The sequence below is a fragment of the Marmota flaviventris genome, chromosome 1, assembly GCF_047511675.1.
Source record: "Marmota flaviventris isolate mMarFla1 chromosome 1, mMarFla1.hap1, whole genome shotgun sequence".
Lineage (NCBI taxonomy): Eukaryota > Metazoa > Chordata > Mammalia > Rodentia > Sciuridae > Marmota > Marmota flaviventris.
Window position 1 is genome coordinate 196,187,354 of NC_092498.1, and position 24,455 is coordinate 196,211,808.

The window sequence follows — 24,455 nt, forward strand, 5'->3', positions numbered from 1 at the left end:
CTGGCAATAGCAGTTGACAGTGACACTGGTTTTCTAAGCCAGCACATTTCACATGAGAAAAGTCCTGGATTTTACGACTTAGCCATGCTTGAAGGATAATTGCAACTAGAAGCCTCCCCTGCAGCAGGGCTTGCTACAGTTGAGACTCGGCTTGTACAGAAGCCAGAGCCTGGGACTTGAAAGCAACCCAGCAAATAACCCAAAACAAAATCCTCCAACTTACACTTCTTTTTCAGTCTCTATTACCGTCCTCTGTCATGAACACATGCTTCTTCCTCCCTACCCCCACTTACCCTCAGATTTTTTTTTTTTCCTGTAGACATTCAAGGACTTGCCCTGTATCAGACTAGCTCGCTGGGTAAGAGGCTCCTTTCAGTGAGGATTCAAGGCTCAGGAACCCCTCTCCAGTAGGAACAGATGCACATACGGCCCCAGAGCAGCTTTGGGGGATTATAGGATCCAATCCTCCACCTTTGTACAGAATACAATCAAGATGTCTCCCCAGTACAACAGAACCTGTTTCCAGCAAGTTCTCTTCCTTAAGCCGTTCCAGAATCCCTCAAATCTCATTGTTATGACTATGCTCAATTCTTCATGCTCTAATTTCTCCCCCTGACCTTTTCTTAGTAAAATGGAAAACAGTTGCCTAGTTCCCTATTTGCAGAGAAGTTGTTGAGCTACATTACATGTAATCATTCTTCCCCCTTGTCTTTCAAAAAAAAAGTGTTACAATTCCTTTAATTCTCTTTTCCCCATCCGAGTGAATCCTCTTTGCTTTCTCCATATTTGCCAAATCCATAAATTTCAAAAACGGAGCCCCAAATACCATGTCTCTTTGCCCGCTTCTCATCACAAACTGATACCCCTTAGGCATTAAGCCCTGATTTACCACTCGTGATGGTTTGGGTATGAGGTATCTCCCCAAAGCTCCTGGGTTAATGTAGGAATGTTCAGAGGTAAAATGATTGAATTGTGAGAGCTGTAACCTCACTCAGTTCAACCTAGTTTGAATGGACTGACTGTATAGTAACTGTAGGTGGGTGGGGCATAGCTGGAGGAGAGGTGGTCACTGGGGTCATGTCCTGGAAGGGTGCATCTTCCCTATGGCTCCTTTCCCACCCCTCCCTCTCTCAGCTTCCTGACCCTGCCATGTCCTGAGAAGCTCTCCTCCGCTGGGCCCTTCCCACATGTTCTTGAGCCCAGAGCAATGGAATTGTCTGTCTATGGACTGAGACCTCTGAAACTGAGCCCCAGATAAACATTCCCTTCTCTAAGTTGTTCCCGTCAGGTGTTTTGTCACAGCAATGCAAAAGCTGACTGAAACCATTCAAGACCTTTTAGCTGTTATTACTTATCTGTGCCAACTTCCAGCCTTAATCTTTCTCTGTGTCACACTCAGAGTCATCACTGAGGGTCTGTGGAAAGACCATCAAGGAGATTTTTTTTAAGGGGGGAGAAGGTACCAGGGATTGAACTCAGGGGCACTCAACCACTGAGCCACATCCCCAGCCCTATATTGTATTTTATTTAAAGACAGGGTCTCACGGAGTTGCTTAGCACCTCCTCACTTTTGCTGAGGCTGGCTTTGAACTCATGATCCTCCTTCCTCAGCCTCCCAAACGGCTGGGATTACAGGTGTGCATCCTCGAATCAGGCCATCAAGGAGATCTTAATGGCCAAAACTGTAAGACTGAAACTCTGCTTTCCCCGGCCATTTTCTACACAACTCCTTCCCCGTAACCTCCCCAACCATGTCTTCCAGCCACTCTGGACAGTGAAGACTGGCTGAACTCCCACCATGCTCTTCCCTGGGCACCTTGACCTTGCTAATGGCTTCTTTCTTCCCTCTTGCTATGAAAAGCCCACTGGTGCCTCAAGACCCCGTTCACGTGTCTTGTCTTCCATTATGCCTTCCCGGGTGGTCCAGCCTCTGCCAAGAACACGCCTCCCTCTGGCCTTTGCATAATTGGCTCCTCACAGTGGAGGTCTGAACCCATAGTTCCCCTTCTCAGCAAGTCCTCTCCAACCATTTCCCTACAGTTGCAAACCTCATTGCTCTCTGTTCCATCTCTGTCCCACTTCCTCGTGGGTTATTTTCTTCATAGCATTCACCATTATCTACTATTACTATTTTGGATTCTCTGACTTCTTCCATGAGATTAAAAACACCATGAGTATAAAGGGTATGACCTTTGTTCTCTGTGCATCCCTAGCATTGGGTGCCTGGACTGTAGTTTGTGCTCAGATAAATGAAAGAACTGGCTCCCCTCACTGTTAGACCCAACGCCAGACATATTAGCATATGGGGTGAGTCCTTAGGTGCCCTGCAATGTAGCCAGCAGAGCACCTCATGTGTCCCAAGAACTTGAAAAATCTGCCTTGAATCGAAATCCTCCAAGTGGAGGCATTTGGACCCATCCCATGAACCCACGGCAGAAGTTGACTTAATCTCAATGTGAGAAAGGTAAGAAGGTGAAACTTTGAAATGAAGTTGAATCACTTATCCTAAATGAGAACTTCTAAGAGCAAAAGTACACACCACAAACTTTGGGCAGAGAGATTATGAAAACATTCCCTCCACAACCACTGGCCCACATACACATCTGCCCATCTCGGAAATGGCCCCCAAACTTTTTTTTTTTTTCCTTCTGCATTTTGCACATGTCTGAATGTGATCTGAACAGTCAAGTTCCTGAAATGGGTCAGGATTAGGTTTATTTTATTTTTTATTTTATAACAAAAGCCAAACACTTTACAGAGGGTGGGGATGGCTCCTTGAATTCTGGAGCAAGAGTTACATTCCTGGGCTCTTGTCAAAGTGAGCGGGAGAGGGAGGAAGTGTTTGCTTCTGTGCACAGACCATGTTCAACACACCCCCACTGGTCACGAGGACAAGCTTCAGGCTCAGGGCTCAGGCTGTCCATGGGCGGTGTAGGTCAGAGGTTGCCCTTTCACCGTGTGGACACAGAATAAATCTAGCCAGCAGTGTCGTCTCCCTGCTGACCGGGGCGCCTGGCCTTATCAAGGAGCCCGAGTGTCTTGCACTCACAGCTGCTACAACATCTGGAAGTGGTAAGGCCTTGCTGCCCGTGTGTTGGCCGGTTGGAATGCTGATGCCTCTGTATTTTCTGGTCTCTCAAGTGAATAGGCCTTAAAAGTTAGTGATGATGCAGTTGACTTCCCTTCGTTCCTTAAAAGCAGCACGACACAGAGCCCTTCCATTGCAGGGCTGATGGATTGTTACCGAAGTCGGTTACAGGAAATGTGGCTGAGGATAAACAGAGCTCATCGGACACTGCCGACCAACACATGGTTCTCATTTAACCTGCTGAGGGCTAATTGTGTGCACTTCAGAAGCGCCAAGAAGGAAAACGGCTTTTGGAGGTGCGCACCACGTTTCTTTTGAGCCAGAGCAACTGCCTCGACATCATTAGACGCTGAGAGGCAGTTATCTCCCCAGCTGTCAGGAGCCAACTTCACCTACTTCTTTTTAATTACCTAAACTTAAGGCCTGCAGCACATTTCAGGCCTCCCGTGAAGCCCTTGAAATCTTAGACTTAATGAACAACATCTAGGTCTCACCTTTCATGACTGTGGCGTCAGATACCCTTAGGAAAGTAGCACGAGAAGTCAGGCAGATGGCGGTGCCTGGCATCCAGAAAGCCATTATCATTTACTTTTTGATAGAGGAGTAACAATGGAGCCATACAAATAATACCTGCAGAGCCAACCCAGTGAACCCTTTAATGTAAGTAGGAGATGAGCTTTGTTCTTTAGCATAGAGGGGTCCGAGGGCTAGAACTGGAATTTAAACTGATGTAATTCTGAGGTCTGTGTTGTGTCCCTTCTGGGGGTTACTGACTCATTTATTATCCAAATCAGCAGACCATTCAACTTCCAAAATGTTTCATTATCTGTGGAAGGAAAACATTTGTGGCATGCATGTCAAGTGCTCGGATAACATATTTATGTCTTGCTTTTTCACTAAAGAGAATCTGACCACATCTGGAAATTCTTTGGTGTCACTGCTGCTCTGAAACTACCTCCCATCTGTATCACTTTAACTGCAGCAAAGGCCATCCCCGCGCCTGTGAACAGGCCGCCTCTTGGGGGCCTGTCTTTCTCTGATTGAATGTAGATGAATTCTGTTTTGCAGGGAGCCTGGTATGGTGCACACCACGATTCCTCCAGCATGCTCCCCACCCTCCAGCATGCTGGCCTGTCACCCAGGGCCAGGGGGGTGAGAGCACTGATTTAGCCAAACCCTAAAGCTCATGGAAACAAAAATCCATCGACTTTTATCCTAAGAGGCAAAGTTGCTCATGAAATAATGGCTGACTCACACGGAGGTCAAAATTATACAATGGATTATGCTTTCCCTTTCCTCTGGAACATTGATTTTTGAAGATTTGTCCTTTTATTGTAGGTTTCAGTTTTGGTCTCAGTCACAGCCTGAACTTTCCAGACCAGATGCAGCTTGTCACAGTGGTAGTGGCCTTTAGGGGTGGGGAAGGGATTAGGGAAAGCAAGTCTTTTATTTAGAAGACAGTTTTTAATTAGAAGGAGAGAAGATATCTAGAGTTAAAATTATGAACTTTTCAGGCTTTTTAATGTTACCCTCTTTTCCATTCTGGTATAAATGTCACTAGGTCATTCTTAATTTCATGATCTGTCTCCAAATATGCAGATTTGGAGTGGGCTGTTATTGGGGGACGGTGGTTCCGTGGCTTCATTTTTCCCTTTTGAGTTCAGAACCAGAACTCTAAGATCTGTTCATTCCTTTGGCTCTTAATATGAATGTCAAAGCTAGAGGGGCTCAAACAAAGCTGGAGCCACCTATTAGCTTACAGGCATTATTGTGGTCACGGAACTGGTTTTCTTCTTCAGATTTCTGTCTGTCCAAATGAACCATTGGAGCTTCTTGCTGCCCAGAGAGATAAATATCAGGAAAAAATCAGAACTTGCCAAACCGATAAGTAAGGGCTCCCTTTTCACAAAGTAAAAGAATCCGTCGCTCTTCAGAAGGATATGACAAAGGACACCTATGAGAACTCCCTGTTACCTTTCAGTGGCCCGATGGCACGCCAACATTATGTTCTCCACCTTTGAATACATTGGTAACATAAAGCAAGGTCTATCCACGATGAGGAGCTATCCAAGTTTGTTATTGCTGTCTCTGGTCTTATGTTAAATAGCATCCTTTCTATGGAAAAATCACAGTAAATAAGTGGAAGCTTTGAGTGTCCACCTCCCTAGGTTATTATGGATTCACATTATTGCAAAGGCATGAAGTAAATGGCAAGCAGGAAAATATTGGTCTTAGGATTTTGTCATTAAAATATATCTTATTGTTCTTCAGTCAATACCAGGAAACATGCAAGAGTCAATCAAAGCAATGTGATTGAACAGAAGATATAATGTGAAAGACTTTAAGACTATCAAACAACTTGTGAATATACTTCGAATTTTGCTGAATGGAAAGTAGGCCCTTATTTGTTCTTCCTAATAGTAAACATCTTAGGGCAGCCTAATGAAGCAATTGGTCGTTTTATGAATATTATTTTTACTTCAAACTTTGAAGTCCTAAAACTAAGATCACCACAGCCACTGAGGAAAATGTGGAGCCTCCGGTGACAGGATGGGGACCTTGCAGTCCTCTGATTCCTTGGTTCCCAGCGTAGGCAGTAGGTAATTGAATTAGCAGGGTAGGCATTCAAAACATTCTCGGGGGTTCCAACCTCAAAGGGCGTGTGAATTCAGACAAGCAGGCTGTAAGTCAGGGCCGGTCAGGTTTACCCAGTTGCCATCAGCTGTGATTACGTAACACGATATGGAAACGTGGCCCAGAGATGGAACGGAACAGAAAGTCAATGGTTAACAGAGAAATGGGAGTTAACACGAAACACATGTTAGGCGAGAATGAACCCCTGTCCCCTTTAATCCAAGTCAATTCAACAAACACAGCTTTTAGATCAGACCTTACCCAAGAACCGCATTGATGACGACTCCAAACATGGCTCATTTGAGTTTGTTCCTCTGCTAATTCAGTCTTCCAGTTCCCTGCCATTGGCTGGGCACAGCATTCAAGGGGCATCAATCCAGGGACATTTGGAGGATCCTTCCTCTCCCTGAGGCCCCAGCCAGCTGGATTATGGTGAAGAGATGAGGCCATTGCTGATAGAAAGGGGGCATCTGTGCCTCCGCCTGTTAAAAATACACTAACAATAACACACACCTGAGGTTAAAGTTGGGTCCTTAATTGTGAGATGTGTTGATCTGTGTGGCTGAAATCATACAGGCTCCTGCTTTGATTCCAAGCCTGGCTCCCACCACCTTCTGGGTAACCACTTCCACTCACCCCACTTCCAAGATTTGCTTACAAGGCCCTTGTCTCAGGACATTTTCTGTTGTTCGACTGGTATTCTTTCATAAAGAGTAGAGGTCTATGTAGCTCGTGGTTCTGGAGTCTGGGAAGCCCAAGAGCACGGCGCCCACCTCTAGTAGGGCTCTTCCCTACCTCATAAGATGGCCGAGACAGAGTAAGCTAGCCGGAGAGCTCACTCGTATAGCAAAGCCACTTCCATGATAGTGGATTAATCCATCAGTCTGTGAATGGATTAATCCATTTATGAAGGCAGAGCCCTCATGACCCAAGCACTTCCCAAATGCCCCACCTCCTAATACTGTTAGCATATGAATTTAAGGATTACGTCTCTAGTTTTTTTTTAATTGGTTCAAAACATTACAAAGCTCTTGACATATCATATTTCATACATTAGATTCAAGTGGGTTATGAACTCCCATTTAGTTCTTAAATTCTAAGGACTAGATTCTAATTTGGGGAACAGTTTCAAGTCATAGCAGCCCTCCACTGTTCAAGCCCACCCCTCCTGCCTCCCTTCTGGCCACTGCTACCCAGCGTTCATCCACTGCTCGTCCCACGTGAACCAGGTTCTGCAGATCAAGTCTCTGGGGTGCACCAGGCTCTCTGGCTGATGCTGTCACTTTTCCCTGGGATTCCCTTTCCCTCCTCTTTAACCCTAGACATTCTCTTTATCCTTTGATCAGCCTGAAGTACCACTTCCTCTGAAGAAGGCAAATCACTGTCGGGCCTGATTTCCTGGTGGGGAAGAAACACTTGGAAAATATTTACAATCCCAATAGGAGCCCTGCTCCCAAGGCTAGGAATGCAGTGGTGGTGGGGTTGTGTCTGGCCCCCCACAGTGTATGGAGCTGCGGTGTGTGGAGCTGCAGTGCGGCCTAGGTACCAAGAAGACAAGAGTGGGAGAGGGAGTTTCCTAGTGAGGACTTTGGAGATGTGCTTCTCACACATGCAGAGCTCATGGGTACATGGCAGTTTATTTAACTTCTCTGGGCCTCAGTTTTCTCATCTGTAAAATGGGGATGAAAGTTAAAAAGACTAGATGTCACCATTTTCTTTGGTATATATGTCTGATAAATGTCTTGCTGTTCTGGGGCTGATTCCCTAATTTCACTCCTAAAACAGTTGTGCCGCTTGACAGTAGAATGTTAGCCATAAAAAAGAATGAAATCCTGTCATTTGCGCAAGATGGATGGGCCTGGGGGACATTATGTTGAGTGAAATGAGCCAGGCACAGAAAGACAAAAACTGCCTGATCTTATTTTATGTGGAAGCTAAAAATGTTGAACTCAGAATTAGAGATAGTGGTTCCAAGGGCCTGGGAAGGGGAGTGGAGAGAAGGTGGTTAACAGGTACATGGGATGCAGTTGTACCTGTGACCTATAATGTTCCGTAGCACAGCAGGATAACTGATTGACAACAATTAATTGAATATTCCAAAGTAGTTGGTAGAGAGGATTTTAAATGCTTCCAACACAAAAAAGGAATAAATGTCCAAGGTGATTGATATGCCAATTACTTTGATCCCATCCTTAGACGTTGTATATGTATATTGAAAACTCACACCATCCTCCATAAGTATAATTTTCATGTATCAATTAAAAAATTTGTTTTTTAAGTCCCAGTTCAGATGGTGAGTCATAAGGTCACGGTACTGATGATAGCGCCTTCTGCACATGGTGGTGTTCAGATTTGGGGTATGCTCTGACTATTGCAATGGCGCCCCGTGCTACTAGCTCCCTCCCCTTTCACATGTGACCTCAGCCTAGAGAGGCATTGTAGGCCACAAATGGGTTTTCTGGATGATGTGTTTGGAGCATAAAACTTAGAAAAATGGCCAGAGAACCTCTCTGTCCCTCTAGTCTTTGGGCCCAGGGACAGGGACTGTGTTAGAGCCACTCTGTTCTGAGAACTAGGTGGGGAGACCTGTGTCTGCTGTTGTGCTCTAGGTCAGCAAAGGAAGCTCCACCTCCTGAGCCTAGGGGCAATGCCCCTGTTTTCCCAGTCGCTTTCTGTAGCCACCAGAGCCTGAAGAGGCCTCCATACAAGCTCTAGGCTTCCCTTTCCCACCTGGGCGCAGGTGATGGTGACATTAAAAGCAAAAGGGAGCTGGGCGTGGTGGCACAGGCCTGTAATCCCAGAGGCTCAGGAGGCTGAGGCAGGAGGATTGCAAGTTCGAAGCCAGCCTCAGCAATGATGAGGTGCTAAGCAACTCAGTGAGACCCTGTCTCTAAATGAAATAAATAGGGCTGGGGATGTGGCTCAGTGGTCAAGTGCCCCTGAGTACAATTCCCTGCCCCCACCAAAAAAAAAGGCAAAAGAGAGACTTTGTGGCATCATCCCAAGCCCAGTTCATGCTTCGAAGTTGGTATTTTGGGAAGCCGGATTTTGTAAGACCACATGGAGCAAACAGAGCACTTCATCCTGTCAGGCCTGGAGCAAATAGGCCTGACACTTTGGCAGCTTCTGGCCACAAAGATTCCCCTGACCAAGGCTGACCCAGACTCTGCCACCACATGATGTCCATAATTCTCCTTGGGCTCCCATAACCAGGGCTCCTGACAATTTCCCAAATCACCACCATCTCTTGGTTTCAGCTTGCACAATGTTTTCTTTGGGGTTGGGGTGAGGGGAGGACAGATAACCAACAGAAAACCCTTAATAACTGCCTTGGCAGAATTCGGCCTTGTCCCTGGGTCCTGTGTCCTCTTGTCCTCATTTGTATGCTCAGTTAGGTTCTTTTGTTCAAATTCCAATAGCCACAGGCCTCTTCCAGCTCCCAGGGGTCCTGCAAGATAAGCAGCCATACCATGGGAAGCATTTGGACTTTCAAACAATCTGGAAAATACTTGAGAAGTCAGCCAGCCGAGATGACCGTGGGGGCAATGCCACCATGTTCTCGGCCCACCAAGGAAATGAAGCTGTGGACTCTAGCCGGGTGGCACTTGGATTATTTGCAATATGGGAAGAAAGCATTACTTTCATTTGACTTTGAGCCAAGTTTGCTTAAAACCAGGTTGTAGGGAGAGTAGTCAGCATTTGTTTTTATGTATGGGATGTGAGATGAAGTGACCCCATGCTCTAAGGAAAATGAAACGCACAGATGGTCATCAAAGTGTGCAGTTAGCATCTGAGGACAACCATGTAGGCCACCGTCCTAATATTATAGACAAGGAATGTGAGGCCCTAACCTGAGTCGGCACAGCTAGGCTGCAACCTGGGACCCTTGAGTGTTCACCAAAGAATTCCACCACTGGGTGCCGGATGAGGCTCACAGCCAACCACGTGACCTTGGACAAGTCACTGGACTCGGGCCTCTGGTTCCTTATCTGTCAGCTGAGGCCATGGGACTGCATGATCTCCGAGCGGCCTTCCAGAAACAACATTCCAGGGTGCTCTGTTCGACTTCCAGCGATAGAGCAGCCTGGCCTCCCAGCCTGCAGGCGCTGTTACCTCCCATGGTCTGGGTAGAAGTCTTTTTTTTCTCTTTTTTTTTTTTTTTTTGTGGGGGGGGTAGGGGAGGGGGGACACAGTGGGAGAAATGTGCCAGAATGGAGGACTCTAGTGTTTCCTGGTTTCTCAGCTGATAGTTCCTTTGACCTGGGTAAGAACGGGAAGAGATGGTTTCCTTCCCCCATCGCTCTTCCCTGACCCCATCAGCAGCCCTGTTCTCAGCCTCTGACCTAAGAGGCAGTGCAGGAGGGTGGTTATAGGCAGGTCCAGAGCTGGATGGTGTGTGTCCCAGCGGGACTCTGCAGCCTGCTGGCTGCAAGACCTCTGCTGCTCACCTGGCCTCTCCTTCCTCCCAGTTTCCACAACGGGAAGCCAGCATGATGAAGGCCCCTGCTTCGGGGTGGTTTTGAGGACTGAATGTGCATGTGTAGAAAGCAATCCAGAGCCAGGACGCAGAAAGGAAGGGCTGGACAGGTGCTAGCTGTCAGCATCTTGGCTGTCACGTGATCTGTCCGGCACACAGAAGAGTGCCTCCCATCGATGACCCTGGTCAAGGACTGAGTTTCAGTCTGAATAACACCCATACAATACCCAACAGCCTTCAGTCTTCCTGTGAAACGGGACCACCCTGAACCTGCCAGAAGTGGGGGGGGGGGTTTCCCCGATTAAAATGATTCCTGTGTAACCACAGTCGGGAGCACAACTGGCCAAGGCTCCATTCCACCAGGGGCAGATTGTCATGTGGAATCACATCACCTTATGGTCACTTCCCTCTTGACAGCCACTCCTCCCCCATCGAAACTCCCCGTGGAAGAGGAAAAGTAAACTTGGAGCCTGTCTCTGTCTCTTCAGGTTGATGCTGGGTTTAGTCCACCCCCACCCCTGCCACTCCCAGCTCTCTGTCCTTCTCTGCTGGCTATCTGGACAGATGGCAGAGCCAGCTCTGCACACCCAAAGCACATGAGTGAAGCTGGCCAGGCTGGGGCTCTGCTTCCTCTCTCTGCCTAGAAACCCAAAGCACCAGTTTGTAGAGCAAGGTGGAACTCTGCCCCACCTCTGATTTCAATTAAGGACGCACACATCCTGTAAAGTTCTGTCTGACTCGCCCCAGACCAAATGGATTGGGTGGCCAGGCCTTGTGATCTTCACAGGGTTGCGGAAGACCATCTTCCAGAGGTCAAACAGGGAAAGTGGAGCCCCATATGCTTCAGAGTGGAAGAGGATGGGGCTTAAGAGCCAGAGCATGCACTTCCCAACTTTTAAGTGCCCTGTGACAAATGCTTTCCATCCAGCAGGTACTGCATGTGCCTGAACAGAGTGTCACCCCCAAGTATCACAACGCTCTCCCTTCCTCGAAAAGGGAACATTACCTTTTTTTCCCTTAACTTAATAACAATCAGAAGCGTGGTTGCCTTTTGGATAAGAGTCTGGAAAGGGGCCAGTGGGAACTTTCTGGAGTCGTGGACATGTTCCGTACTTACATGGGTGGGTGTGTGTGTGTGGGGGGGGTTAATGGGTGATCTCATTTGTCAAAGTTCATCAAACTGCACTTACAATCTGTGCATTAGAGGGAATCTAAATTTTATTTCAGTTGAAAGTGTTCGAAAAAGGAATAGTCAACTACTTATAATATTTAATTATGTAGTTGTGCACTCAAAATCATAGAAGAGTAGCATTCGTTTTTAATAATCTGGCCATTTTCTCACATCTCACAAATACTTTTATTCAAATGTACATCCTTTGAGAGCACTGTTGCTAGGCCACTTTTTTAAGACAAGTTTTCCAGAATATATCATCTTTGATCTTATTTGAAATGCAGAATTTTTTGAGTTCACGTCTGAAATTTCATTGCAACACACAAATATTCATTTACCCCACAGTGGTGGTTTTTCTCATTTGTCTTATAAGCAAATATTCATGATGTTTACCCCAGTAACAACATGTGTATTGCTTTCTAAAATGAACTTTAAAATATTTATCATAACTTTAAACAATTGGATCCATGAAATAATCATCAAAAATGCATTAAACTTCAGTGCCTCCTTTTCATTATTTCCTCTAGTAACTTCTAAAATCATCCCAAACTAGTGTTAAGATTGAGTCCTGAGATTCCTGGCTGATATATATACCCCAAATTTTGCATTTCAAATAAAATAATTGAAAGAATCCCAAGTTGTGAGCACTTTTAAAGGACAAAGAGGGTCCCAAACGACGAGACATTTTTCAAAGGCAACGTTCATTTTTCTCATAGTTAATCTTGAGGAAATAAAACTTCATTTTGTTTATTTTCAGACATGTATAGTAAATTTTGGAATGTGTTCAGAGATAAAGCAGAGATTAATTAAGCGAATTTTGGTGGTCTCGTTTTATAGTGCATTATTAAAAGATTATCATTCTTACGTTGGAAGTTTCTTTATGTAAAAACTTTAAACCCTGCACCCTAGCACAAATGGGAAGTTGAAACATTCTTGAGAAAGTTCAAACACACTATATTTTATTCACAGGCATCAAAGATAGGAAAGTTTAAACAGATGATTCTAGTTAGCAAGGGGATTGTAAACACAGTCCTAAATTATGGATTACTAATTACTAACATTCTGGTCTGGCCTTACATCCTGTTCAGTCTTAGCTATCACCAGGGTATATGGTGATGGATAAAGAAGACCTCATTCAACGGTTCCTCCAGGTGGATGTCAAAAGGCACTGTTCTTCTAGAACTCCACCTGAAAGGCTGCACACCACTGTTTGGGTGTGTTTTGTTTTTTCATAATGCTGTTGCTCAGCACCATTGCCATGGCTGTCAGAAATAAAATCAGATGACTCACCAAGAGCTCACCGAATGTTGAAGTCCCTGTCTGGCTCAGTGCAATGTCTGTCCAGCTTTTTTTTTTTTAATCAGAACTCTGATTTTAAGTGGCATCATATGTGGCTGATACTCTAGTTGGAGCAGAGATAGGGCACAGAGCAGCGTTAGTACACTTTCTCCCTCCCCAGAAGGGCTCCTCCTAGCACCCTGAGGGCTCTAGGAAGACTTCTAGCAGAGGACTATCTTCTGGCAAAGGTCCTCTTATGGATCTTAAGGTCTCAGAGGACCTGAGTTCTAGACCTGGGCTCTTGACTGTATGTGTGTTGGCAAGTGACTTAAGTTTCTTTTTCCTCATCTACTCTAATATCAGTGCCTAACAGAATTGTTGCAAGGATGCTTGTAAATGTACTTTGGAAATCATGAAGCATAAGAAGTTTATTGTGTTCCAAGTCTTACTGTTTCCTAGTCACATCTCATTCACATGTTGTGTGCCATCTCATCTCAATGATTTAGGGACGTAAGATCCACATTTTCTATTATTTGGCCCTATTGATGCTTTAGCTTCTGCCCTAAAGCCTTTTCAGCCAGAGCCAGGTGGAGTGGTGTGCACCTGCATTCCCAGGGTGAGCTACCTTCCAGCTATGCAGGAGGCTGAGTCAGAGGATCACTCGAACCCAGGAGTTCCAGGCCAATCTGGGCAATACAACAAAAGACCCTCATCTTTAAAATAAAAGGCTTTTTAGCCATTCCTGTCCACTAGAGAATGAACAAGGAGGAAAAAAAAAACAACTCAATTGGTACTTTCTTCATGACACGGGACTCCAGGAACATGGCCTATGGTTGGGATCAGCCATACTGACAAACCTCTTTCCATTTTCAGGTTGGTCGAGAGAAAGGAAACTGCTCTTTCCAGAAAAACCCAACCCCCTGCATCATCCCTCAAGAACAAGAAAATATCTTCCACACAATATTTGCTTTTTTCACAAAGTCTGGAAGAAAAGTCTTGGTAAGGATTTGCCCAATGGCTAGGGTAACATGGGTGGTCCTCTTCAGAAGGCAAGACTGAGATGAGAGGCCAGTTTTCTCTTTGGAATTTGTTATTTCCCGAGTCTGCTTCTCATCAATCGACTTATAAAATCACAAGCCTGAGGTTTCAATCTTAATGTTGAATTTATATTCCAAATTCCATTGCCTGGCAAAGGGAGAACCTTTTCAACCTCCAAGCACAAAGTAAAATGTTTCTCCAACTAGTCTGAATCTAAACAAGAGTAATTGTTCTTGTGCAACCACTTAGGAAAACCACACACACACACACACACACACACACACACACACACACACACACACACATTCTGTGACCCAGCTATATATTGCCATTCCTGGGTCTATCCCCAAGGGAAATAAGTACATGCATCTTCTGAACAATTAGGACAAGACTGCTAATAGCAATTTTATAATAACCGAAGCAGAGAACAATTCAGTTAAGTATCAATAGGAGAATGAGTAAACAGTTGTGGTATATCCATGCCCTGGAATATCACACACCAATGAAATACATGAAACTACTGCAGCACACAACAGCATAAGTAAATCTCACAGACATGCTACTGAATGAAAAAAGCCAAAGACAAAAGGACCAATATATTAGACCATTTCACATACACAAAGTTCAGGAATAGAAAAAAAATTAAGCTGGGTGCAGTGGTGCATGCCTGTAATCCCAGCTACTTGAAAGGCTATGGCAGGAGGATCGATCACAGGCCAGCCTGAGCAACTTGAGTGGAACCCGATCTCAAAAAGGGCTGAGGATGTAGCTCAGTGGTAGGTAAAGCATCCCTGGGTTCAGTCCCCCGTACCATAAAGGAAGCACGGAAGGCCGGCATGCAGGCCTGCCTGTCAGGGCAGTGAGCTCCTCTGGAGGAGTACCAATGGGAAGGGGTGTGAAGGCACCCCTTAGCTGACAGAAATGTTCTACATTGTGTTCAGGGTGGTGATTCTCTAGGTATGAAAATATGTAAAAATGTATCAAGATATACACTTGAGATTTGTTCTATTTACTGCATTTTTAAAGAGTGAAGGTGGTAGAGATGGAATCGAAATGCTTTCTCAGTTCCTTCTCTCCCTATATCTTTAGTCTTTTGCTAGGGATTGAACCCAGGGCCTCACATGTGTTAGGCACGTGCTGCACACAGCCCCAATCCTGGTTATGTTTCTTTAGCTCTTCATTTCATCCTGGCACATCTCACGTTTATCATTTCCTTCCTCACTCTCTTCCACAGTGGAGAAGTGCAACTATTGGTCACTTGAAAGGTTTGGATTGTTTCACATACAAAGTGAGGATGGTACTTTTATTTTTCCTTTTTCATTTTCTTTTTCTTTTTCTTTTTTTTTTTTTTTTTTGATACCAGGGATTGAACTCGGGGGCATTCAGCCACTGAGCCACATCCCTAGCTCTATTTTGTATTTTGTATTTTATTCAGAGACAGAGTCTCATTGAATTGCTTAGCGCTTTGCTGTTGCTGAGGCTGGCTTTGAACTAACGATCCTCCGGAACCTCCTGAGCCCTGGAATTACAAGCATGTGCCACCACCTGGTACTTTTATTTTTAAAAGCCCTTAGAATCCTTAGATGTAGTGATAAAGCACCAAGTGTTCTCGATAGACACAACTCTGTATCAAACTATAAATTTCACCTGCAACTGAAGCATCATGAAGGCAGATGATCCTTCAATACAAAAGAGAAAATGGAGTTGACCTTTCTTTTCATGTGTTTTTATTTCTTTATTTCTTTTTACATAATTTCTGTGTTTTCTTGAGCAAGAATCACATAACTTTGGAATCCCTCTAATTTCCCCTAACTAAAAATTTGCCACAAACACACACCAGCTACTGCACAGGCAGAAATTACATAATGTAGGAAATACGCCTGTGTTCCAACCTATCGATACTATCAGAATATGTAAAGGAGAAATTTCTTTCTCTTTAAAAAAAATTTATTCTCTTTGTGAAATCCAACTTTTTGGTAGGATGAACTTGGGACATGCTTTTTTCCCACTTGCTTGACTCTTGAAACCTGCTCTGGTGCGTGTCAGACTGGAAATCCCTCGAATGCCCTCTGGTGGTGACAAAGAGTAATTGCCTTGTGATTCATTATCGTTATTATCATCTTCATCCTTATCATTATTATTTTTTGTTTGTTTGTAGTCCTGGGCATGGAACCCGGGGCCCCGAACATGCTAGGCAATCGATTTATCACTGAGCTACACCCTCAGCCCTGAATCTTCTGTTTGATTTGCTCTGCCTGGAATTGACTTAGTCACCACAACAGAAGCCCTAGAGCTTGCTGCTCTATAAATGGTTGTGGCTTTGACTTTGCTTTTATATCATTTGACAGTTCTCTGATTTTTTTTCTTCTCAGGATTGTGAAAAGCCAGGAATTTCTTGCCTAACAATGCACTGTAACCTTAGCGCTCTCACCAAAGAGGAAAGTCGCACTCTAGACATTTACATGCTGCTGAACACAGAAATATTAAAGAAGGTGAGTCCTAAGGACCTGCACTCATGGGCTTCATTGAAAAGCATTTGAATTTGTTTCCTCATGACACTCTGGCTGCTCCTTTTAAAACTTGTTTTGGCATGTGCCATCAGTAATTCTCCAGATGGTGCAAGAGGAAAATATCAGATGTTCACTACTCAAAGTGTATTGTAAGGACAATAACTTCATCGGGGAGTTTGTTAGAATCATAACTGGGAGCTGTGATGCATGTCTATAATCCCAGCAGCTCCAGAGGCTGAGTCAGGAGGATCGAAAGTTCAAGGCCTAGCCTGGGCACCTTGGTAGCAAGACCCTGTCTCAAAAGAAAAAATAAAAAGGGCTAGGGATGTGGCTCAGTGGTAGAGCACCCCTGGGTTCCACCCCCAATACCTCCCCTAAGACTTACTGAATCAGCATCGTGACTTTAACAAGCCTCCCAGGTATTTTGTTCCCCATTCTTTAGTTTACATCAGAATTACCTGGAAAAAAAAAAATTCTAATTCCTTGTGGGTAGAGTCTGAGGTTTTGCAAGTCTTATAGTGTCCCAGGTGATGCCAGTACTGCTGGTCTGGCGAACATGTTTTTGATCAAGGGTTGGCAAACCTTTTCTGTAAAGGGCCTGTGGGAGCTATTTTAGGCTTTACAGGCCATATAGTCTCTCGCAACTGCTCGAATCTGCTGTCACATTGCAAAAGCAGCCACAGACAATACTCAAATGAATGGACATGGCTGTATTCTAATAAAACTTTATTTACAAACACAGGCAGAGGATCAAATTTGACCCATGAGATGTAGTTTGCTGACTACTTGTTTCAGAGAAATCCAGTTTTTTCTTTCTCTCTTTTTTTTTTTTTTTTTTTTTGCAGGGCAGGGGGATATATATCTATCTATATCTATATATATCAGTGAATTGGTGGTCCTTGTTTCAGAGAAGTTAATTTTTTTTGCAGAGTGGGGGGACATATCTTATATCTATATCTTTATATCAGTGAATTGGTGGCCCTTGAAGAATCATATAAATTTACTCTGATTTGTTTTAAGGTAAGTGCTGCCGAGTATGAGAAATCCCTTCCAACAAGAAGCTCTAAAAATAATTGCATATGAAGATAAAACAAAATATGCATGTTAGCCGCAAAGATTCTATTTATTTTCCTTTGGGCAGACTAAATGTGTTTAGTGTGATAAGCCAATCAGCGGGTAAATGAATATCCTTACAGTAGTCCTTCTGTGGTCATTTTTAAATTAAACACAGCAATAACATGCTGACCTGCAAAGACAGGCAAGGGGGAATGTTTTCTCCCTACATTTAGTTGTTGCAGGCTCCACAAGCCCAGGGAGAGCTGGGTAAGGTTCTGGCTTGCTCTGGATGAAAACTGGTTTGGGGGAAGTTGGGCTCGCACACAGTGCTTCCATGGTGAAACCTTTATAAAGGACAGCGTTAGAGACAGACCAGGCGTGAACTAGAACTCCACTAGCGTCCTCGGCTTCCACAACATCATCTGGAAGCCCCATGTCACAGGTGTCCCTTCCTGGCATGGGTCCCCAACTGAGGTTGGAGGGCCTGTGATTCTGTAGACTTACCTATTTTGTCTGTCTTCTGGACGGATGACATTGCTGACAGTTGAATTTCCCATTCACTCTTGCCACTGTCCACCGAGTTCTATCGATAGCACTGATGGCAAGAAACCACCATGATGCTTCCACACCCTTATACCATATGGCTGTCACTTGCCCTTCAGTCATGTGTGCAGCTCTGCAGGCTGGGTCTTCTGCAGCTCTCTCCTAGTGACCTCTGATGATCCTTTGCCAAGGAACATGTCTCACCGACTGCTGTCCCCATGTCATTCAGGCCAGTGGAGCCCCAGACAAGAGAGCTGAGAACGTGGACCCATGGAGGTTTATTCTCTACGTGCCCTTTCAGCAGAAATTCCAGGTGCAGAGGAGAGCCTAGAATGCACCTGACCTGGAAGGCAGATGGGGCCCTGGCTGCTCAGGGAGCTTGAAATGCAAAGTGTGGGTCCCCCTGACGCCAGCTCCTACAGGGAGCTGAGCCAGATGTTTCAGGGACCATCACAGCCTCCCTAAGGACAGAGAACAGCTCCAGCCTTGTGGTTTTGCCTGGGCCTAGAGTTGTGTTTATTTTCCTTTTGACCTTAAGGTCTGGCCCTAGACAAGGGAATTTGAGGTTTTATTGTTTTGACCTTAAGTTTTTATTTGAAATGTAGGGTCTGATTTTTTAAAGCTTCAGGGGATTCAGATTTCTTTGAAAATTTTCTTTTAGTCTTTGAGGCTTCCTTCACTGACTCTGTAACCACCAGGGACCTGTTCTCTGCCAGGCTCCCATTGGCTTGGCCTTTGACTTGGCCAAACATCATCATAATTAATACCTGAACTGATAATGATGATCCATGGTTGTAAATACAGTCTGCCCTGATACATAAAACCACATATTTATAAAACTAGTAAATTGCTAAAAGATTACTTGCATGTAAAATTATTTGCCACTTAAAGTAGTTCACTGGAGCAAATCCTCTGAACAACTAGCTTCCCAGAAGCATAATGCTTATGTTTTGGTGCATACCTGTAATCCCAGTCTCTTAGGAGAAGGATTACAAACTCAAGGCCCACCTGCACAACTTAGCAAGGCCTTGCCTCAAAATAAAATTAAAAAGCTATAGCTGTAGCTCAGAGGTCAGATGATCCTGAATTCCATCTCCAGTATTTTATATATCCATATGTATGTGTGTGTGCATGCGCCTACATGATTTTTTTTTAATTTCAGGAGAGGTTGTACAATGGTTGTATTTGATCAGTTTACACTATATGCATGTATAGAAATATCACACTGGACCCCATTGCTATGCACAATTAAAACATGTCTGTAAAAAATTAGAAATATGTTTCGTGGTTGTTTTAAAAATAACAATATTTAAAGTACACAAACTAAAATCCTTTGTGGTTTCTTGGGCAGAGATGAGAAAAGAGCCCCTTTGGAACTAGGCTAGAGGAAGAGTCCTCCACTTTCCTGTTTCTCTGTAGGTTTAGCCAGAAGTGAGTCAAAGCTGGCATCTGAGAGCCTCTGACTAGTCCATCTTCTGTTGCTGACACAAAATACCTGAGATGGGGTAACTTATGAAGAGTACAAGCCTATTTATAGTTCTGGAGACTGGGAAGTCCAAGAGCAAGGTGTTGGCATCTGCTTGTCATCTGGTGAGGGCCTTCTTGCTGCATCATAAACTGGCACAAAGGGCATCACATGGCAAGAGAGAGCAAGTGGGCAAGCTCAGGTCTCTTCTTATAAAGCCACTAATGTCATCATGGAGACCCCACCCTCATGACCTTATCTAATCCTAATTATCTCCCAAAGTCTTACCTCCAAATATCTCTAATATGTGACTTTGGGAATTCCAACACAGGAATTCTGGGGGGACATCCCCAAACCATTGCAGCCTCCAGAGTGACAGGCAAGCTGAGTAAATATGGTGGACATGTCAATAAGCATCTTGCTGGCAGAGCACAGACCACCCAGTGGGGGAGGCCAGATACCCTAGTTCTGTGCCTTTCATTTCCACAATGGCAACCAGGGGCCTCTCGGCTCCACAGTCAATGCAGCACCATTTGTACCACTAACCCCAAGATCCTGGACCTTTCCTCGGCCATGATTTTGCGTCGTCTTGATGTTTTCCAAATTCCCTCTCTATCCCTGCTTTGGAGCCAAAATTTTCTGGTTGTCTGGATTGGTGGCTTTGAATCTGAGCCCATGAAAGGCTTCTGTTTCTGCTAGCAGGTAATTCCCGAGTCTCAGATGTGGCCCCTGCCCCTGGTTCCCTTTCTAGTAGGCCTAATTTATAAGCTAGATGTGTCTCCCTTCTGAATCTCTCCATCAGATGCCCTCTTTTTAATGTCTAATGGCTTTGTCCCCAAAACAGCTTCATTTAAGGGCAAGCAAAGAGTTAAAAGAAACTCCTATAAAGAAGCGCTTGAGGGCTGTGGTCAGGGCAGGAAGATTCTATAAAATAGGAATCAGATGGCTTCAGTGGAATGCCAGGCATGGGCTTGCTGTACACAAACAGCTTCATTTATCCTCAGCTCTTTGTGAATCCATCAATATCAACATCCACATATCTGGGTCTTACCACTTGGAAACCACAGCACACAAGTTTGCCTGTGTTGATTACTGGCAAACACTGTCATTTTTCTGCATCTACCACCATCCGGAAAAAAAAAAAAAAATTCTCAAGAGAAACTTTGGAAGTATACATTTATGTGGATTCCCAGGATGGGGAAGTTTTTAGTTCAGTGGAAAAAAAAAAAAAAAAAAAACCTTGTCTGGTCTACAAGGAATCTTGGAATTTCAGTTCTGCCCAGTCCCTCTCAAGGAAAAATCATTTGTCATTGTCATTGGAAAATCTTACGGTGAGCTGTTGTTTCCTCCACAGGACAGTTCATCTGTCATCCAGTTCATGGCTCGAGCCAAGGTGAAGGTGGATCCCGCCCTAAGGGTGGTGGAAGTGGCTAATGGGAACCCAGAAGAGATGACGGTGAGTGTACCACCTCCCCAGTGAGAGCCCTCCTCAGAGGGCCAGGGGAGCTGGGTGATTGGAGACCCGGAGCTGGAACGTGAAGGAGAAGAAAGTCTCTGAGCCAAGGTGTCGGGTTTGTGGTAGACCCAGGACCATGCCTGCCTTGGCCTCCAGGCTCCCGTGGAGAGCTATGGCTTGTTCTTATTGTGCTAGCATGTTCTTTAGGACACCATTGTTATGTGAAAGTTTCCTGCTATGATTGGCCAAAGGAAATATAGTCTGGAAGTGCCCTTGGTGGGGCCTGGATTTCCACCCAGAAGCCAGGACTATTTTTATGTGTCTTAGACATTTCCCCAAAATCTCATCTGCCTTCCCAATCACATTGCCCCATGGACAAACACTGAGTGTCTTAAAAACAAGCTGTTTGGTTAACTTGAAGAAGTCACATCCACGTTGCCAAGACCTGGAACCTTCTCTTTCACACTCTGCCTGTCCCCTTGTCCTCCAGAAGGTGCAACTGGCACACAGGCATCAGGGACAAGGCAGGGTGCAGCAGACCTCGAGGCTTAGATGTCGGGGTGAGGGAGAGGCTGGAAGAAGACGATGGCCTTGGAATTCTGCTTTTATTCGTGTTCCTAGACAGGGGGACTCACCTGTTGTTTGACCCCCACACACAGATCCTAAGGGGAATAGGAAGGGGAGGCAGCAGCCACAAGCAGCTTTGCCAGGGCACTTCTGTTTTTCATCCCGTTCCCTGGAATATACCTTCTTGAGAGAGAGACTTGCCTTCTCTGGGAAGAGTCAGTGTTGCTATGGCAAATTTACAAAATTGATAAATTCATAAATATGAGGCACGTACACATATACACACCACAAAAAGATTATTGACTTATTTGCTGATAACATTGGAGACTCCACATGTTAAAATATCAGGATCCAGAGCAAACCAAAGTTCATGCTTTTAAGACCCTGGCTGGAAGGGATTCCTACGAGAAAATAAACCCTTGGAGATTTCAGTAAAATCTTAGTTCTGTTCCTGTGGTCGGTGAGTAAGAGAGGAGAATGTCAGGGAACCTGGAATGAGCGGGGACACCCGGGCAGGTGAGGTGCAACAGTGCTGCATGACAGGTACTCCACGCTCAGTACAGGAATGCAGGGCCATTGGTAGACATGTGCTCCTTCATTCACATGGGGACGTTGCCCAGGCACTAGTTTTACTAATAGAAACAGAACAGAGTGGCCTTCCAAGACCTTCACCCCATAGCATCAGTTCTTCTGGCAGGTCAGTCGCTTGGAGTTGGCTTTTTGTCTTTTCCTCCTACCTTCTGGCTGTTTAACTGTCCATGGGGACCATCCCATGTGAAGTTAAGGCAATCAGTGGTTCTCTGCTTGTTGCAATAGCTCTGGTTAAAAAGTCTTATAGAATGAAATAACATGCCCAACATCAGAGATTTAAAATGTTCTTAATTGTGTTAACAAGAGCCAATGGAAGCCAGGCACAGGGTGCAGGCCTGAAATCCCAGCAGCTCTGGAGGCTGAGGCAGGAGGAATTCAAAGCCTGCCTCAGCAATGAGGCACTAAGCAACTCAGTGAGACCCTATCTCTAAATAAAATACAAAATAGGTCCGGGATGTGGCTCAGCCCCTGAGTTCAATCCCTGGTACCCCCCCCCCCAAAAAAAGTGCCAATAGAAATAACTAATAGGTTTCCTACAGGTGAAATTCTTTGCTAGCTGAATGAAAATCACTGGGCACGTTGCCTTCTAATAGAGGACTAAGCTGTGGGATCCAGGAAAGCATTGCTTAACATCCCGCTGTAGGATTCTGAGTCATCTATCTTCCTCCAAAATACCACTTCCATCAGTTTCTGTTCCATTTTGAGCACCGTGGTGATATTTTTAGGATCAAGAGTTCTGGGGAAGAAGCTGATTATTTTTTTTTTCCCTCTGTGCTCCCGAGAAACAATGAATACACCCGGGAATCCCATAATGCCCCCTTCTCCCTCCTTTGCATAAATGCCTTTTCAGTCTGCGAGCTAAGGTGAAGTTCTGCAATCTGTTCTCAACTTTCCTAGCAGGAAAAAAAAAAGAAATCATTTCTAAGTAGTAAGGCTTTCATTTTTAGAACAAGCACGTTCTTCCCTGCGTGACTCTTCTGAATGCCTGGCTCTCTGTCAGCCAGCCAGCCAACCATCCGAAGGGGAATTTCCACAGAGGCTAGCGACCAGATTCAAATCAGACAAAGCTTCACAAGATTGCAGATTAGGCACCAAATTGTTAAGGCCTTGGAATGAACAGGAAATGTATTTGTGTATGGTATCGAGCAGGGTGTGGGTGAGAAGAGGAAAACAATCCGATTTTTTTTATTACAAAAAAGTATACATGGTGGTAAATTTAACTGATGGGAAAACCAAATAATTTTCCTGTAATTCTTGGGTCCTTTATTTTTTTTTTTAAATAAAAAATACCATGGTACATGTAGTGCTTTACCTTTGGGTAACTAACTAGAAACATGTCATATTTTTAGACGTTTGCTTTATTTATAAATATATATATATATCCAGGGTACTTCCCAGGTAGCATGTTAGCACGTGTCCAGGCCCAACCACAGCAAGTTCATCTGGTTCATATAGACCCAAACCTGAGAATTCCAGATGAGACCTTTGTGACTACTGGTGGTTAGGTGCCAATAATTCATTGAATGTCATATTCAACCCAACCTTGACTTGACTTTTCAGGGAATTTTGTAGCCAGCATTTTGTCACTGTGACCAGAATACCTGACAAGAACAACTTAGAGGAAGAAAAGATTATTGGGGGCTTATGGCTTCAGAGGTTCAGTCCATGGTGGGTCCACTCCATTGCTCTAGAACTCGGTGAGGCAGAATGTCATGGCAGAAGGGCATGGTGGAGGGAAGTTGCTCAGCCCATGGCAGCCAGGAAGCAGAGAAAGAAAGAGAAAGGAGGGAGGGATGGGGGTGAGAAAGGGGCCATGGACAGACGTAGTCCAGGCCGCATCCCCAGTGACCTCCCTCCAGCCACACCCCACCTGCCTACAGTTACTACCCACTAGTTCATTCAAATGATTAATCCATCAAGTGGATTAATCCACTGATGAGGTTACACCTCTCATAATCAAATCATTTCACCTTGAACATTCCTGTATTTACCTAACATGAGTTTCTCAGGGGACATTGAAGATCCAAATGACAGGGAATGAGTTACAGGTCTGAGGGAAAAGGGAAAAAGGTACTGGTTGGGGTTCATAAATATCATAAAGATTAAGAACACGGGAAACATAGCTGATTATGCCCCAGCAAGTTGGTCCTCGTGAAGACTAGGAATTCATCTCAGAAAGGTGCAGGAGTCCCTTGTTATTCACAATTTTTTACTTTCCACAGTTTCAGTTACCTGTGGTCAATCACAATCTGAAAATATCACATAGAAAATTCCAGAAATAAATAATTCATAAGTTTTAAATATTTTTTGTTATACTATATTGTTATAATTCTATTTTATTGTTTTCATTTTACTGAGCCTGATTTATAAATTAAACTTTTTCATAGGTATATATAGGAAAGAAATAGTATATATAGGGTTCAATCCTATCCACAGTTTCAGGCACCCACTGGGGGTCCTAGAGAAGGAGACAGCTGTCCTACAGAATGAAAATAAGGATGGGTTTCAAAAATGTTTAGCTCTAATCATACAGTCATTAAAAAGGCATCAAAAGATTTGGGGAAGGGACTTCTCTAACTCC

The 24,455-nt window shown here is 44.5% G+C and overlaps 1 protein-coding gene across 1 annotated transcript in view; it reads left to right on the forward strand.

The window, feature by feature from the left end:
* Window positions 1-24,455, forward strand: part of Itga9 (integrin subunit alpha 9) — a 319,107-nt gene that overhangs the window by 264,752 nt on the left and 29,900 nt on the right. Inside the window, exons 24-26 of the mRNA XM_027932436.2 lie at window positions 13,522-13,647; window positions 16,059-16,178; window positions 20,615-20,716. Coding sequence (XP_027788237.2) covers window positions 13,522-13,647; window positions 16,059-16,178; window positions 20,615-20,716 — 348 coding nt within the window. The remainder of the gene's footprint in view (window positions 1-13,521; window positions 13,648-16,058; window positions 16,179-20,614; window positions 20,717-24,455) is intronic.